Source organism: Lates calcarifer, linkage group LG15 (genome assembly GCF_001640805.2).
Source record: "Lates calcarifer isolate ASB-BC8 linkage group LG15, TLL_Latcal_v3, whole genome shotgun sequence".
NCBI classification, from domain to species: domain Eukaryota; kingdom Metazoa; phylum Chordata; class Actinopteri; family Centropomidae; genus Lates; species Lates calcarifer.
In genome coordinates this window covers 13,657,568-13,675,073 of record NC_066847.1, presented here as the reverse complement: position 1 = coordinate 13,675,073, position 17,506 = coordinate 13,657,568, and the positions used below count along the sequence as shown (strand labels likewise).

The 17,506-nt window shown below is 42.8% G+C and overlaps 1 protein-coding gene across 1 annotated transcript in view; it reads left to right on the top strand.

Annotated features, from left to right (window-relative positions):
- Positions 1-714: 714 nt before the first annotated feature.
- Positions 715-17,506, top strand: part of LOC108886100 (dolichyl-diphosphooligosaccharide--protein glycosyltransferase subunit STT3B-like) — a 41,645-nt gene continuing 24,853 nt past the window's right edge. Inside the window, 1 exon segment of the mRNA XM_051076271.1 lies at positions 715-3,593. Coding sequence (XP_050932228.1) covers positions 3,322-3,593 — 272 coding nt within the window. The 5' untranslated portion in view covers positions 715-3,321.

The following is a 17,506-nucleotide window of genomic DNA, read 5'->3' as shown; positions in this document are numbered from 1 at the left end:
TTAACTGTCTGTATTTGGGGAGTTTGTGGGTGAGATTGCCTTTGTTAAAGTCACCAAGGACAATAACTAAGGAGTCCGGGTTTGTTCGCTCCACACATAGAATCTGGTCGGCAAGCATGCGCTGCGCCTCCTGCACGTTGGCCTGTGGTGGGATGTAAACACCGACCAGTATGAATGAAGCAAACTCACGGGGGGAGTAGAAGGGTTTACAGTTGATGAAAAAAGACTCCAGATCAGTAGAACAGTGTTGTTGAACCACTGTCACATCAGTACACCAGCCAATGTTTGTGTAAAAACAAATTCCTCCACCTTTCGTCTTGCCTGAAAGTTCTGCGTTGCGATCCGCTCTGAAGAGTTGAAAGCTTACTAGCTGCAGCGCAGAGTCCGGTATCACTCCACACAGACAAGTTTCAGTGAAGCACAAAACGGAAGATGAAGAAAAGTCTCTGTTTTTCCCCACCAGCAGCTGGAGTTCATCCACTTTGTTGCTGAGTGACCGCACGTTGGAGAGAAATATTCCAGGTAACAGTGTGCGATGTCCGCGCTGGCGGAGCTGCACAAGCGTACCAGAGGGTTTCCTCTCCTCCGACAGTTCACTGTGTGTGCAAAGGTGAGAGCACCTTTGACCAGAATGTCCAGTAATTCCACAGATGTAGCGATGAAAGTGGGTATTAAGTCCACAGGGGTAGTAGCCCTGATGTCCATGAGCTCTTCTCTACTGAAAGAGCAACCGGCACTTCCAGGTTCAATAGTGTATATACTCACAACATACCTGAAAAGGGGAAATATCAATGAAGATACTCTGACACGAGGCTTCCTCTCTGGCAGCTTCATTGAGAGTGAAGCATCATGGCCATTTTAACCTCTTTCGAAATAAATTTTAAATTATAGATTATGAAAGCATTTTACTTTTATAACTTCTCTAAACTAATACAGGAGACGAGAGGGGACAAATTAGTTGCCAGAGAGACTTGAATGTATTTTTCCATAGCCTCTCTTTTAGAACAGGACAGATTGCAGAAACAGCTCATGTAGCCCTGGAGAGAGGGTCTATAGCACAATCATATGGTATATGAAGTAACAAAGTCAATCATGGTAAACAATAGGTACTGCAGAGAAAACAGATGGCTCAGGTGTGAGAGACAATTTTCTCAATATGCCTTTTCCAGTTATGATTTTTATCAACCAAATACCAAAATATTTGAAACACTCAACTTTAACTGGACTGACTATGCTCCCTTGGGGAGTTCCATTTTCCACTAAATATTTACCGCTATATTATCCTCCTATTCTTACTCATAATAACCTGTCTGTTAAGAAGTTTTTCACCTATCTAGACATTGTCCCTATTATTCCCATTTTATATAATTCTATCATTAACCCTTGCTTCCACATCATATCATAGGCCTTCTCAAAAACACAGCTAACATCCTCTCTTTATTAGTTTGAGCCTTCCTGATTTCATTTTCTAAACAGAGAGCTGGGTCAGCTGTGCTCCTTCCTTTCCTAAATCCACTTTGATATTTCCTCAGTGGCTCCTTTGTCTCTATGTGGTACTTTAATCTCTCATTTATCAAATTCACCCTTGTGCCTGACCCACCCTTTAAACATATCAATTCCTTTCCATCCATTATCTCTTCTAATATCTCTCCATTCATACCCTCCTGTTCACCCCATAATGTGCTGTGTGCATTTAAATCTCCACATCAGATAATATTATCTCTCCAACATCTCTCAACTTTTTGCATGGGTTATAAAAATGTATTATATTTAACCTGTCTTTCTTGATCCATAATTCAATGACTACTACTTCCAAGTCTGCTTTTTGAACTCTCTCTATAATTAATTCCTTCTTTAATACAGATGCACACCTTCTGCCATTACCACTGCCTCTGTCCTTGCATATAGCCTTTAATAATGAAATCCAGTGTTTGCTTAAGGCATGTTTCTTGAATGCATAAGATATCTGGTTTCCTCCATTTTCCTTTTTAACTTCTCTATATATCCCTTAAACTCCTGTCCATTTGCAATTAGACTTCTCGCATTCCATTGGAGTAAAAACATTAAGGCATTATATGAGAAGTTGCCTCTGGGATTCTTGCACATCTCTGTTTTCCTTGGCATAGATAGAGGTATGACCACATTGCTGGCACTTACAGCATCTGATGGGAGGAGGAACATATGCTCTAACATTAAAACTCATATAACCTACCGTCACCTTTGCCAAAAGTACCTCTTCACTGAACTGTAGAAGTACTACAACCATCTAATTCCCATGACTGTTCCCTCTTTCATCACTTTTGTCCATTCATCCAGATTTTCCCCAATGGGGATTCCTGTTATCACTCTCCTAGCTCCTCTCTCCTCACCAACCAACCTTTTCTCCACTACTTCTTTTTTACACACTATTTGCAATTTCATTGCTTCATTTCTCTGCGCCGCACTTTTGCATTTCACCAACAAATAGCCATCACATAACACCTTTGTCATCTCAATATCCCCTGGTGCCTTCTTAAACCCATTAGTCAGAGTGATTGGGCTGACCAATGTTATCTCTCGACCTGCCTTGAATTTAAGAATTGTCTTTAACGCTTCCCTCATGTCTTCCTCCTGACGTCTCACCTTTCCTCATCGTTTTCTAATCCCCGCTTCACTTATAGTGGCATCTGTCTATTTCCTCAATCCCTCCTCCCTACTTCCCCTCCTCTCCTACTATTAACAATACATGTCCATTCTGACAACCCATTGATACTTACCATTCCGGTCCAGTCACAGTTCAGATTATGCCAAAACCATCTGCTTTTTAAACACCCTCTCCCTCCGTCCTCTCTCCCCGTTTAGCCCCTGTAGCATTTGGGAATATTTTGTGGTCAGGTTACTCTTTTGTCATTGGTTGCTTTGGTGTTCTGTCAAGTCCTCTGTCGTGGGATTGGGCTTCGCCCGGAGCTGTGTCCCTCTTGGCGTACCGGTCTCGCTGTGAGAGGCTGACAGCTCTTCCTGATCCACGCGCTGCTCCCGCCCCTTTATCCAACACCATGAAAGGATGGAAGGAGGAAATACGTGAAACGCATGTACCACTCCAGTATGGTACAAATTACCACTGCTGCATGACTCGCTGGGAATATTTGGTTGTTTGCAGTGGAAAGTAAAATCTAGACAACTAGACGGATTTGCGGGGTGCGGGGCGCGTAGGGAAGGTATTGCCGGTGGTTTCAGAATAGGAGCGTGGCAATAGAACAGGCAGAAAGGGGTGGGGTGGGTCTCCCTGTGATATTAGAGAGTTTGTGTCGCTTGATCGCCACGAGGGGACTAACATAGAATATGGTGGAGCATCACCCGGTTTCCGACAACAAACACAAATCCTCACTGAACTCCGGCGCGTCGTACTCTGGGAACGGGCGCAGCAGCATAGCTGTCACCGAAAGAGGCAGCAACGGCGAGGGAGGAGGTCTGTCTGACGGCATGTCGCAGCCGGCCGGGTGGCAGTCCCTGCTGTCTTTAAACATCTTATTCGTGGCCTGGGTGGTCGGTTTCAGCTCCAGACTCTTCGCTGTCATTCGTTTCGAGAGCATTATTCATGAATTTGACCCCTGGTGAGTTCGTTTCCTCTCACACTTTTATGTTGCTTTTATGTTTTTATGTTACTGTTTATGCTGCTACAGATGCATTGTGAGGAAGTTTCTATGAAAACATGCCAAAACGATTTGTAGCACAACTTAGCACGCGCCTGTACTCACAAAAACGATATTTTGTCTTTTATGTTTGTCCACCAGTAACTTAAAAGCCTCCATGTATCGACTAACATTATGGATATAATAAATAGTACAATTTGTTACAAAGCTAATATTTGCTTACTATGATTAATTACACTTGAGCCACCAGTCAGTCATCTTAGACAGATACTAATTCTGTCGAAGTCTTCTAAATTGCGTTTATTTATGACCATTGTGCTATTGAAAATACACCACTTAATTTTGGCTCATTTTTTCAGTACCAGGTGACGCTTGTATATATTATGAAGTGCCACAGGCAGTGGGGGAAAAGGGGATGTCACAGCAGGACATCATGGATTTAAGTGCATCATATTGTACCTTATCCTGCACAATATTCTGACAGACTCTTTGGGTTAAAACTTGTATAGTGTCCTAAAGGTAATGAAACTGTTCAATACTTGAATACTTTTCCAGCATTCCAGTTGGGCATCAATTAAGTATAAAGGGGTTTCCTCATGATGCAGTCACATTACCAGCACTGACTGGGATTGTGACAGGTGACCACGTCACAAACTAATAAGTTACAGCTAAGCTAGCAAGATGTGGAAAAGTCAAGAATCTGGTACAACACCTGAATTTGTATATTTGTATTCCTTTCCAATGTGTATGATTTTCAAAGCTTATGTCAGAGTTACTGAAGCACAGATCTAATAGGCTAGCTTCTAACTAGAGCTGATGCTGTTTTTTGCTGTGACTATTATATTGTTTGTATATCATTTCAAAACCTGTAGTAATAAAAGCTCAATTTGGCTTTTGCCAAGTCTAAGAAATAGTCTAAGCTTTTTATTTGTACACTAGGGGACTGTTGCCTGGCTCAAGTCTGCATTGCATCACTGAAAACGTTATTAATTATTCTGGAGATTAAACTGCCATCTTCATTTGTGTATGCTGAATAAAAGAGGAGGCTTGAAAGCCCTGGTTGTGCAAGAATCCTATTCTCCAGTTTCTGTGTGTCTGAAAGACTAACATGGTATGACATGGAGTCAGATTTATTCATACATTACTCCATTGCTCTTTCAGTCTCCTCTTGCTGTCAGACTGTCAGAATTATGTGGAGATGTGTGAAATTATCTGTGTGTGTGTCAGTGTTTCTCCTGTAGGATATTAGCAGATGATCCAATATGTTTAAGGTCAGGTAATGTTTGTTATAAAATTTCAAAACTGACTCTTGTAATCATTTATATATTCTTAAATTGGATTACAGAATGGCACACAAATAAATTTTCTTTTTTTTCTTCTTTTTTTTTTTTTTTAAACAAGATCAGTTTTCAAGTAGTGATTCCATTTTATTTTAGGCAGGCAGGGAAATCTGCCTCAGCTTATGTATTGAAGGGGAAAAGCCAGTGTGTATGTGTGTCCCCTACTCTTTGCACTTGCGTTGGTGAATGGAGGAAAAGCTTATCTTTGACTGACTGGTGTAAATATGCAGAATGCTGAATCTGCAGTTTTTCTGTCAAAAGGACATTTTGAATCTATGGTCATGCTAAAGATTCAAAGGTTTTCAAGTATTCAGGAGGATAAAGGCAGCAGCCTTTACTGATCACTTTTTCATGACAGTTCAAGCCCACAAGCTCACTGCAAGGTTGCTGTCATTCTCTATTTTATCTTTAAAAGAGCAGTAAAGCTAAGTCATTTCACCTCTCTACTAGGGCTGAACTATTTATTGAAATTGACCAAGTTACTGCAAAGAAGGCAAGAGAACGTAGTGCTACTGTTTGTTTTGTGAGAATTGTTCTATGGTTCATTATGTGTATGTTCTATACCGTTTTTGTTAGAATAAATGTGTTTTGGATTTGTATATTTTCATTCTCATGCTTGGATTAGTACCTAGAGCAGTTAAGATTTCGATGATCTCTTAAATGGTAATTTTACATGTATATAGTGATTCTTGGACTGAAGCTTGACTTTCAAAAAATTATATTGCAATATCTGTCATAAATTATTATTGTTAATTATTCCCCAAAATCTTTCAGCCCTACCCTCTACTATCCTGTTTGTTGATCTTGTTCTTCCTCACACACTGATATGTCCTTTTTATGTGCCTAGTTTATAGTCCTTTTTCCTCAGAGTGAGATCATGCTGATCTGACAGCAAAACCGGGTCACAACTGGCATTAGGCAACTGGCCTGTAGGTGGTAAGTTACACTTTGAGTTTGGGCTGTGTTAACTACGCATTGAACAGCATCAGAAAGAAAAAAATGGCTTCATTACTTATCTCTCTGTCTGATGCAATAAAGGTTGCTTGCTGATGAGCTGGACCTCCCTAAGAGGAGCTCTATGAATAATGGTGCATAGGAAAGATAAGTGCAACTAGTCTCACTTGGTGGCCAATTTTTACCAAAAATAACATGCCTGAAGCAATATGTTGTGACACATTTTAACTTTGGATTGACTACTCAAAGCACTTCACACTACATGTAGTGCTGGGTATCGTTCAAAAATGTTTGATACCGGTACAATACTGATAACTTTGATACCAGTTCCTGGACAATACTTTTTTCGATACCAATTTTATCAAATAAATTCAAATCATTTTCAGCGCAAAAGAACTGAGTCCAAAAGAGCAAGTGACAAGTTAGTGTCTAATGCTCACTGCTGCATAATAAGGAGCTTTACATCTTCGTGCAGTTGAACACAGAGCAAATTTCTGCTCGTGAATTGATTCTGTGCACGGTCAAATGCTTCATCAAATTGGTTGTGTTGCCGGTCTTAGCAATGATGTCCTTTTTGCTAATATTGCATTGCGCACTATTGGCATCAATCTTAGATGCCAATAGTGCGCAAAATGGAGACACACTTTTGACATTGGTCACATTTTTTAAAACCACTTTGACACACACACTGTTCACAACACAGATTCACGTAAACCATGTCTGTGGGCTTAACCACGTAAGTACGTAAGTTACATATACTCTCATTACTGTATCATTTTTTCTCTGCTTGTAAAATCAACAATTTTACTCTTAAGTATTTTTTAACACAAGTATTTTACTTATTTTATAAAATGGCTCTCAGTTCACAGACTACATGCTGATAGGTGACAAAGAAAAAATCTAACATAAAATATCCAGGGCTAAGTGGTAACATAGCACCTTTGAGTACTTGAAAAATAGCAACAGTATCTATTTCATAACCATCAAGAAAAAACTCACCTGCATACATGCGTAAAAAATGCCTCAAGAGTAACAATAGCCAGTGAGAACACAATGAGCTGCTTAATAGTGCAAGCATAGATATATCTGACCTAACTTAGGTTATTCCGGTAGGGTCTGAGCACAAAGCGTGCGAAGACCCTTTTTGAATTGCTGAGATAATTATTATTCCCATAGCGCAACAGTTGATCAGCCATTTGATCCGTTGAAGGGTGTGTCATGGCAAATTTTGATGTTTCGTCATGAACGAGGAAGTTGATGTAACTCATACATACGTTGTCTGATCTGCACCAAATTTCACAAATTTGACTAGGCTCCTGACCTGAGGACATCTATGTGCCAAAATTTGATTATAAACATATATTGATGTGCTTCTCCTGTGGAGGTTTACCTGATCTGCTTCAAAATGTCTTATTGTGAAAATTGTGAGGTATCCGTCAAGGGCGTATCTGTAGCAGCGCTGTGGATTCGATGCTTCTCCATGAAGTTGTAACTGAGATATAGAATGTCCAATCTGACCCAAGAGTCCCACCCTGAAGACATTTACATGGTTCTGGCTCATGTGAGTGGCAAAATGGCTCAATAGTGCCCCCCAGAGATTTTCAGAAATCTCTTGCCATTGGGTTTAGTTTGTCCTAGATGGACGAAAGTCGGCACACATACAACATACCCATATGCAAAAAGTCGAGGATGTTGGCCATTTGATGATTTTGCCACGGCAGCACCTCAAATTTTGATGTGTCACTATGAACCAGGAAGTTGATGTAACTCCAACAAACTTTGTCAAAATTGTCGCATATTTCACAGGTTTGACAAGAGCCCTGTCCTGAACACATCTACATGCCAGCATTCAAGTATAGTAATAGCGCCACCTATTGGCAACATGAAATGATGTTTCATCCACATGGGTTGATCTGACTCACCTGTAATGTGGTCAGACAAGCATTAAAATCATAATGGTGCTTTATTGTGAAGACTGTGAGTCTTGGGGCTATGGCTGCAGTCATAGAGCCACCCACTGGCAACAGCAAATGACACATCAATATATTCCTCCCTGCAGCTTGAGACAGAGCCATTTCACATTTGGTCAGCTAGCGAAGAGGGTACTTGTCAAGCCTGAGGGCAAAAGGTCAGAGGCTTAAGACCCTCTTCAAGTGGCTACCTTCGTCCATGATGGAAATGTGCAAATGATGGGCATAGTGAGTGACTTTTGAATCATTCTTTCTGTGTCTAGCAGTCAAGCAGTTGTGGAGCTATGTCATAAAAAGGGTACTCTTTCTAGGACACAAAAGCAGGCGCTCAGGCCGACAAAGTTTTATTTTCCTTGCAAAGAAAAGGTCAATCACCACCGAAACGGTCAGGAGATGGCAAAAGACCCTGAGCATAGGGACATCTAGATTCTTATACCTGAGGAACACCCCTCAAGGTGAACAAAGGGTCATTGATCTTGTTTGCCTTTTGGCACCCCTTTGTCTGCCACCGGAAGTGGCACCCCACCCCTAGGGTTATCTTTCACACTTGGGGTATCCTAGAGAATTTACATCTTGATGAGAATGTAAACAAGTAAGTGGTCTAGATGTCACAAATGGTCACAAAGAAAGGAATTACCATTACCAATTAATTAATTACCAGTTAATTACCATTAATTACCATTACCATTACACTAATTATACAATATGGGCCTGTATGTGCAGAATGCGCAAAATTGCTTTGGCATGTAATGCTACCTTCCTGTTGTTAATAGATGGAAGTATGGCTAACACTCACTATTGATGTGTAGACGTGTTCATGCATGGACTCACATCAAGTGTGGGAAATTTGGACCATATCAGATATCAAGTCATGCCACTTCTGATGTGTAAAGTTTTGCACACCCCTAGCTCCTCAAAAATACTGAAACTAATTAGGTGTTGCCCTTGTGTCAATGTGCTGTGCCCAACTGCGCTATCAAATCTTAATACTTTGGAGTTTAACATGCAAAGTTTCTTGAGCTTTTGTGAGTCCTAAATGCCTCAAAAATGTGTTCATAAAATGAGAATTGACACACAAAATCCAAAATGGCTGACTTCCTGTCTGGCGAAAAAAATGAATGATCCTACTGAATTTCATGAACATTTATCTTTGTTATTTATTTATTGCAACATGACCCTGCATTTGAAGGGAAGTTTACAAGCACCTCAACCTCTCAATAAATTCTCTGACTCACTTGTTTTGACTTGCTAGTGTGAGTATACAGAATTCCTATTTTTGTAAATCCCAATCAACCAGCAGTTTATCAGCTTTTTAAAACTCAGTGTTTTATTAATATTTCAATTTACAATAATGTTTGTTTCCTCAGTCAGTCATGGTTATCAGCCATCATCGTGAGATGCCATTCAGTGCCAATACTCTGTTTAAACACCATAATAAAATACCTGCTGAAATCTGTGAACTGTGAACACTGGGAAAAATGTACTGAAGTTAGCTTTCTGTCTTGGAGCCAAAACAGGGCTCCAGATGAACTTTTGCCACTATCAGCACTAGGACACCTTGCTGACAATTTTAGTAGCACCAGCCAGTGAAGTTTACAGGAATTTGTCCAATTTTAAGATTTGTGTCCTTTTAGCTTGTGCATAACAGTTTACTATTAGGTCTTTGCTTTTTATTGTGTTTATATTAACAAGCGCAGCTGTCATCAACTGCAGTTCTCTTTAATTCACCTGGTTCACTGTGTCCACTGCAATTGCAGGTGTGCCACACACATGCATGGAGAATGCAGTCCCACCCTGGACAGAGAGGACAGAGGAGCAGCGTGACCATCAATGATCAAATAGAAAATCAATATGTGGTGGTCAGTGTTGATATTGAGGCGGGCCATCTCAAATGAAGCAATGTATAGGAAGCACTGGACTTGACCTGAGAATGGGGGTTATATTTGCATCTCCTAGTTGTAAAATTTAGTCAAGCTGTATCCATGTACTATATCAACTATATCAACTTCTGTATGGAGAACACTGTACCCACCAGGACTGTACGGTGTTTCTCAAACAACAAACCCTGGATTAATCCTGACATAAAGGCTCTCCTCAAGGAGAAAAAGAGGGTCTTTAGGTCAGGAAATAAGGAGGAGCTGAAGGCTGTGCAGAAGGAGCTGAGGAGGAAGATCAGGGAAGGGAAAAGCAGCTACAGGAGAAAGATGGAGGAGCAGCTGCAGCTGAATAACATCAGTGGAGTCTGGAGAGGCCTGAAAACTGGGCACAGGGAACCAGACCGCCAGACTGTGGTGACTCGGGAGTGGGTGAATGACCTGAATCAGTTTTTCAATAGATTTGATCAGTCACCTGCCCCTCCCCCTGCTCAGTCATCCCTGCTGCAACCCCCCTCATCTGCTCCCCCAATACACTGCCCCACCTCCACCTCCACATCCCTGCCCACAGTGTTCAGCTCACAGCTACCCCCCACTGCTCCTCCTGCCAAACACCCACACCTTCCAACACACAGCCCCCCTGCTCCAACCTGTCCCTCACAACAACCCAGGTGAGAGATGAGCTCAGGAGGATCAAGGCAAAAAAGGCCACGGGTCCAGATGACATCAGCTCCAGGCTCCTGTAGTCCTGCGCAGACCAGCTGTGTGGGATCGTGGAGCAGCTCTTCAACACAAGCTTGAGGTTAGGGAGAGTCCCACAGCTGTGGAAGACATCCTGTGTGGTACCAGTGCCGAAGACGCAGCACCCCAAGGACTTCACCAGCTACAGGCCAGTGGCACTGATATCCCACCTGATGAAGACCCTGGAGTGGCTCATTCTCATCCATCTCCGTCCCTTGGTGAGACAGTCAATGGACCCACTGCAGTTTGCCTACCAGCCTGGCATCAGGGTGGATGATGCAGTCATCTACCTTCTTCACAGAGCTCTCTCTCACCCAGATAAACCTGGGAGCACTGTGAGAATCATGTTCTTTGATTTCTCCAGTGCTTTCAACACCATACAGCTCATGCTCCTGAGGGACAAGCTGGAACTCATGGGGGTGGACCAGCATCTCGCACTCTGGATACTGGATTACCTCACCAACCGACCGCAGGATGTGAGGACACGAGACTGCACGTCTGACATGGTGGTCTGTAGCACGGGGGCCCCACAGGAAACGGTCTGCCGGTCTGCTGGGGCAGCAGCATCTCGACAGCGGACAGGAAAAGACTGGACAAGCTGATCAAGAAAGCCAGCTCTGTCCTGGGGTGCCCTCTTGACCCTGTGTAGGTGGTGGGGGAGAGGAGGATGATGGCAAAACTATCATCCCTGATGGACAATGAGCTCCACCCCATGCAGGACAGTCTGATAGCACTGAGCAGCTCCTTCAGCGATAGGCTGCTTCAACCAAAGTGTGTACAGGAGAGGTATCGCAGGTCCTTCCTTCCTGCTGCTGTCAGACTGCAACCACCATTGCTCCTAGTTCACCACATACTCACATGGACCATTTTCACTAGGTTTCTGCACTTTAATTAATCCAAACAGCTGCTATTAGTCATTCACTGTGTGCAATTCCATTTCAAAATGTGCAATATCTGTATTTAGTTCATTTTTCTGTCTCTTGCTTGTATTTATGTCTTTCTATCTTTTCAATCACTTATGCTGCTGCAACAATGTAAATTTCCCCATTGTGGGACTAATAAAGGATTATCTTATCTTATCGTATCCAATCCAAAAATGGTTGCCGTCTAGAGCCCTGCATAACACTGACGAGAATAAAATACAGAACTTAAAAATAAGACTTCTTTGTGCATTATGTTATGATAATAGTTTGTTGTGGTTTTGTGTGTGGTTAAGACATATTATATAAATGCACATCATATCACTTTAAAATAGGGATGTGTGTGATTAGTTGGCTAAATGATTAAATGATACTATCTTCTTTAGTCAGCACCAGAAATACTAATTGGTTAAACTAGTTATTCATAATTAATTACATTTAATTTTTATTAAAAAATTAAGGACTTAAGTGTTGCATCTAAGATGTTATACAGCTGCTCACCCTCTCCCTGCACTCACACTTACTAGGGCTGAACAATTTTTCTGACAGATATTGTGATTTGACTTGCGATATAATTTTTGAAAGTCAAGCTTCAGTCCAGGAATCACTATATACATGTAAAACGTTACCATTTAAGAGATTATTGAAATATTAACTTCTCTGTGTGCTAATCCAAGCATGAGAATGAAAATCTATGAATCCAAAATGTATTTATTCTAACAATAAATTGTATAACATACAGAATATACACATAATGAACCATAGAACAATTCAAACAGTAGCACTATGTTCTCTTGCCTTCTTCACAGTAACTTTACATTGGTCATACTGCTGCCTGTGATGATTTTTCAAATGCTGATACACTGAGGGGGAATGACAGGAGACTGACAGGCACACAGAGAGCTGGTAGAGACAGACACAGCTGATTAAAACAATACAGGATTTGTTCTGGTAGAAAATATAAAATATAAATACAATCCTAACTTAATGTTAGTTAGTTCATTCTACCATTTTCTCTTTTTTGGGGGGGGGGGGTTACATAACATAAAAACAAGATAAGGTTATAAAAAATATACACAACAGTATAAACATGACAATGTAATAAAAAATATTAACAGAAGAGCAATATATGACTTTATACATAGACAGAAAATGAACTAAATACTGAAAGACAATATAATGCGACAGGCTGTTGTAATTGTAGACTACAGAGCAAAACATGCAGTATTAATGATGGGAAATATGAATGTGTACCACTTTATAGAATGTTTATATTTCATCCAGGTTCAGTTTCCACTGAGAGTGAAATACTGTTAACATGAAGCTCATACTGAACATAACAGCATTACATTCATACATATATAGCCTGAGTGTTCCAGGCAGAACATCATTAACAGAGAGTAACAGCTCATTCTCAGACATGTGACCCATATGTTGTCTGTAATCCAAGTATCCGAATATGTTACCTGTCCTTACATCTCATACTACAGATTAAGAATCCAGAGAACGTGACAAGTCTCTCTGGCTTTGTTGGCAACCACAGTTTTATATTGTGTCATTAGAGTCTCTTTAAATTCTTCGTAAACCGACAGAATTAATGAGCGCTCTTCATCTGAGAGATACGGTGCATGCCCATTTTATGCACACGCACTAACTCTGATTAAGTTAACGCCGACTCAACTTACCAACATCTTAACCACCGTTGTAGTACCGTTTAACGCAGATCAAGGCAGTTAGGGTTTGTCAACCCCAACTTTCTTTGATAACCCTGAGTTAAATCAGAGTAAGTTAAACTCCCTTCATAGTACAGGCCTCAGATCTGGTTGTAAAGTTTACAGCCTGTTGCTCTGTTGCTCTTGCAGTCCTGTGTGTGTGAACTGTGAGGCAGCTAAAAACGTGTAAGGACATGTCCACTGACTCTCTGTTGTAAAAGTAATCGCAGTCTTTGCAATTTGCAAATCGCATTAGTTCAAATAGCGATTGCTGTTCAATTTCTAACCATTGGCCAGTCAATGTAAGCCTAACACCACAGTGTCAGACCTGCAGTCCCCCATCCACACAAACTCAAGTCTGTCAGTCAGGTAGTCTGTGATCCATGCCACCAGGTGTGAGTTTACTCCCATCTCTGTCAGCTTGTCCCTGAGAAGCAGCGACTGGAAAGTGTTAAAGGCGCTGGACAAGTCCAAGAATGTAATTCTCACAGCACCGCTGCCTCTGTCCAAGCGTTGAAGGGATCAGTGTAGCATGTAGATAATGGCGTCCTCCACTCCCATCCTCTCCTGGTATGCATACTGCAGAGGGTCAAGAGCATGGCAGACCTCTGGTCTCAGGTGGTGTAGCAGCAGCCGCTCCATGGTCTTCATCACATGTGATGTCAGGGCAACTGGCCTGAAATCATTCAGCTCTTCAGAATGTGATTTCTTTGGGAATGGGATGATGCAGGATGTTTTCCGCAGCCAAGGGACCCTCCCCCGTTCCAAGCTCAGGTTGAAGATCCTCTGGGGTTCCCAGCTCCAACGTGCAGGCCTTCAGCAGTTGAGGGGTTACTCCATCTGGACCTGCTGCTTTGCTGTGGCAAAGCCTTCTTAGCTCTCCACACACCTGAGCTGCCGTGATTGTGGGTGGGGGTATTCTCTTCTGTGCTGGCGTCGACTTGTGGGAGGAGGGAGAGAGGAGGGTGGGTGTGGGATGTAGTGTTTTGAGGTGAGAATGAGTTTGCGTGGTCAGACCTGTTGAAGAAGTTGTTCAACTGGTTCGCTTCCCCAACATCTCCCTCAATGGTGGCACCCCTCTTTGAGCTGCAGCCGGTGATGATCTTCAGTCTGTCCCACACCTCCTTAATGCTGTTATTCTGCAACTTCTGCTCCAGCTTCCTCCTGTATTGCTCCTTCGCCTCTCTGAGCTGGACATGAGACATTCTCAGCCCTAAAGCTAATTAAAATGAGAAATTTGACTAAGAAAACTCGACCTTCAGCATTAGCCTCCATAGCAATAGAAGAAGACTTATTGTTAGAACTGAGATGCACAGATAACGTCTACAACAGAGCCATTGAGCTCTTCCTCGTCGTCCAGCCATTGTGGGTTGAAAAAACAGCTATTAAATTTATACTAACATGTTTTAGACTTAGACTTAGACAGACTTTTACTGTCATTCAGTATGCAGCTAGTGTATACAGAACAAAATTTCGTTTGCATAGGCCTCAGTTTTTACAGTTTCCAGTGTAGTGCAAATGTGTGTGCAAAAGATTCTGCAAGCAGAATAGAAATAAATATATTTAAATCTTAAATATGTACAGCACTTTACAGCAGTATAGATTAAATTAATTTTTAGGTGTTTAAAAGTCTGATGGCTTGGGGGACAAAGCTGTTGTAGAACCTGGTGGTCCTACATCGAATGCTGCGGAACCTCTTTCCAGAGGCCAGCAGGGTAAGCAGTCCATGATGGGGGTGGGAGGAGTCACTGCAGATCTTTCTGGCCCGAGACACACAGCGGATCTGTGCAATGTCCTGGATGGAGGGAAGAGAAGTCCCGATGATTCTCTCTGCTGTCCTCACCACTCTCCTCACATCCTTCCAGTCAGAGGCACTGCAGCCTCCACACCACACAGAGATACAGCTGGTCAGGATGCTCTGTGTGGTGGTGCAGGTGGGCTCATCTCATCCTCCGCAGGAAGTACATCTGCTGCTGTGCCCTCTTCACCAGTGATGCAGTGTTTGCAGACCAGGTGAGGTCGTCTGAGATGTGCACCCCCAGGAACTTTGTGTTGCTAACCACCTCCACAGTTTTGTTGTTGATGAGTAGTGGAGCATGGCTGGGCTGGTTCTTCCTGAAGTCGACGATGAGTTCTTTGGTCTTGTCCATGTTCAGGATCAGGCTGTTGTCTCTGCACCAGCCCACCAGCTGCTCCACCTCCTCTCTGTAGGCCAGGTCATTGTCATCCTTGATGAGGCCCACCACTGTTGTGTCATCTGCAAATTTCACAATGCGGTTAGTGGCGTGCCTAGGGACGCAGTCATGTGTCATCAGGGTGAACAGCAGAGGGCTCAGGACACAGCCCTGAGGGGAGCCTGTGCTGAGGGTGATAACGCTGGAGGTATTCTCTCTGACCCACACTGACTGTGGTCTGTCAGTGAGGAAGTCAAGCAGCCAGTTCCGCAGGGGGGTGCTGAAGCCCAGGGGTTCCAGTTTGTCTACCAGGTGCTGAGGGATGATGGTGTTGAAGGCTGAGCTGAAGTCCAGGAACAACAGCCTCACATAAGTGTTCTTCTCCTCCAGGTGTGCAAGGCTCGGGTGTAGAGCGGAGGAGATGGCGTCCTCAGTGCAGCGGTTTGGCCAGTAGGCAAACTGGAAGGTGTCAAGCGTGGGAGGGAGTCTGGAGATGATGTGGTCCTGTACCAACCTTTCAAAGCACTTCATCATGATGGGGGTCAGTGCGATGGGCCGGTAGTCATTGGGAGAGGTGATCTGAGGTTTTTTTGGCACTGGGATGATGGTGGCAGTCTTTAGGCATGATGGCACTGTGGCTTGGTCCAACACCTTGTTGTCTGGAAACGATGAGTTGAGCCATGTCTCTGTCAGAGTTAAGGAGCAGCAGTTCCTAAGCTCTTGTTTTGATGTTAATTCCAGCTTCAGATGGTCCATTTTTCCATCCAGGGAGCGGACATTGGGGAGGAAGATGGATGGAAGCGGCATTCTGTGAGGGTTAGCTTTTAGCTTGGCTGTTAGCCCGCCCCGTCAGCTGCGCTTTCGCTGTCAGTCGCACCGCCTTCGCTTGCTCCTCTGTCGGCTACTACTGGTAGGGGAGTGCGCTGCTCCGTCAGCTGTTGGGTCTTGCCAGTGTAGCACTCTGAGGCTACGTACAACACTCCTGAACAGTTGTGTCTACGAACCCAAAGTTGCTGTATGGTCGTAATTCCAGTAGGTACTGGTGATCATACACTAGCTCGTGGTGAGTGATGTCTATTTTCGTCGTCATAGGCAGGGTAGTTTGATCAGAAAAACCGTAACTGTCGTGAGCCCGTGCAGCCGCAGCCGAACAGGGCGCTAGTAGCTACAGATGCGGTTTGCTAGTTCTGACCTGTACACTCTCTGTGTCAAATGACATGAAAATGTTGACATTAGTGAAGACCAGCTAGATGGTCCTGGCCTCGCCAACTCGAAATCTGATTGGTTAAAGGATCCACGACGCGACAGTTTCATTGCCATTCATTTTAAATTACAGGGACCTGCATCGTTGATTCTGAAGGACCCAAGGCAGAAATCTGTTAACTTGGAAACACAGGGCTGAAATCTGATTGAAAAGCTCTAAAATAAACAGACTGTATTGGAAGCAGTGTAACCAAGAGGAAATGAGATGCAATGAAGAGAACAGACTATTGGAAACAGTTTAATACATATAGTATTAATGTGAAAAAGACATATGAAAATGTAATTCAGCGATTGTGACAGTGTTTGGGCCAGCAGAGAAGGCCTGGCCCTGATGGCCCACCACTGCCTTTAGACTTGTTCAGTTTTCACTCTGAGTTTATCTTTATTCTGGCTTGAAGTCTCTTTGCTGCAGACCCATTTAAATGTCATGTTTTCCATTAGATTTTTTTTTTTTTCAATCTTCTGTTGAGATCTGCATTGATCAAGTAGGACTAATAAGACGGACTAAATATCATATCATGGACTCATTATTAAAGTATTGTCATATCATGAGATTTTGATATCATTACATCCCTAGTCATTACCCATGCATTCAGGATTAGTAATTGTCCTTCATCTCATGGAGTCAAGTATCACTTTACTAGGAGTGTCTCTTAGTCCATAGAGGACATATGTGCTTGTGGGCACATTAGCAGTGTTCTACAAAGTGAATGTTGCCACCCCATATCCACTGAATGTCCTACCTTCTGTGACCAGACCTGTAACTATCGTGGGTGAGGAGGTTGGAATTGTGGAGGACTACAAACATCTGGGTGTCCACTTGAATGACAGACTGGACTGGAGCACCAACACTGATGCCATGTACAAGAAGGGGATGAGCAGTCTGTCTATCTATCTGTCTGTCTGTCTGTCTTCCAAGTTCTGCT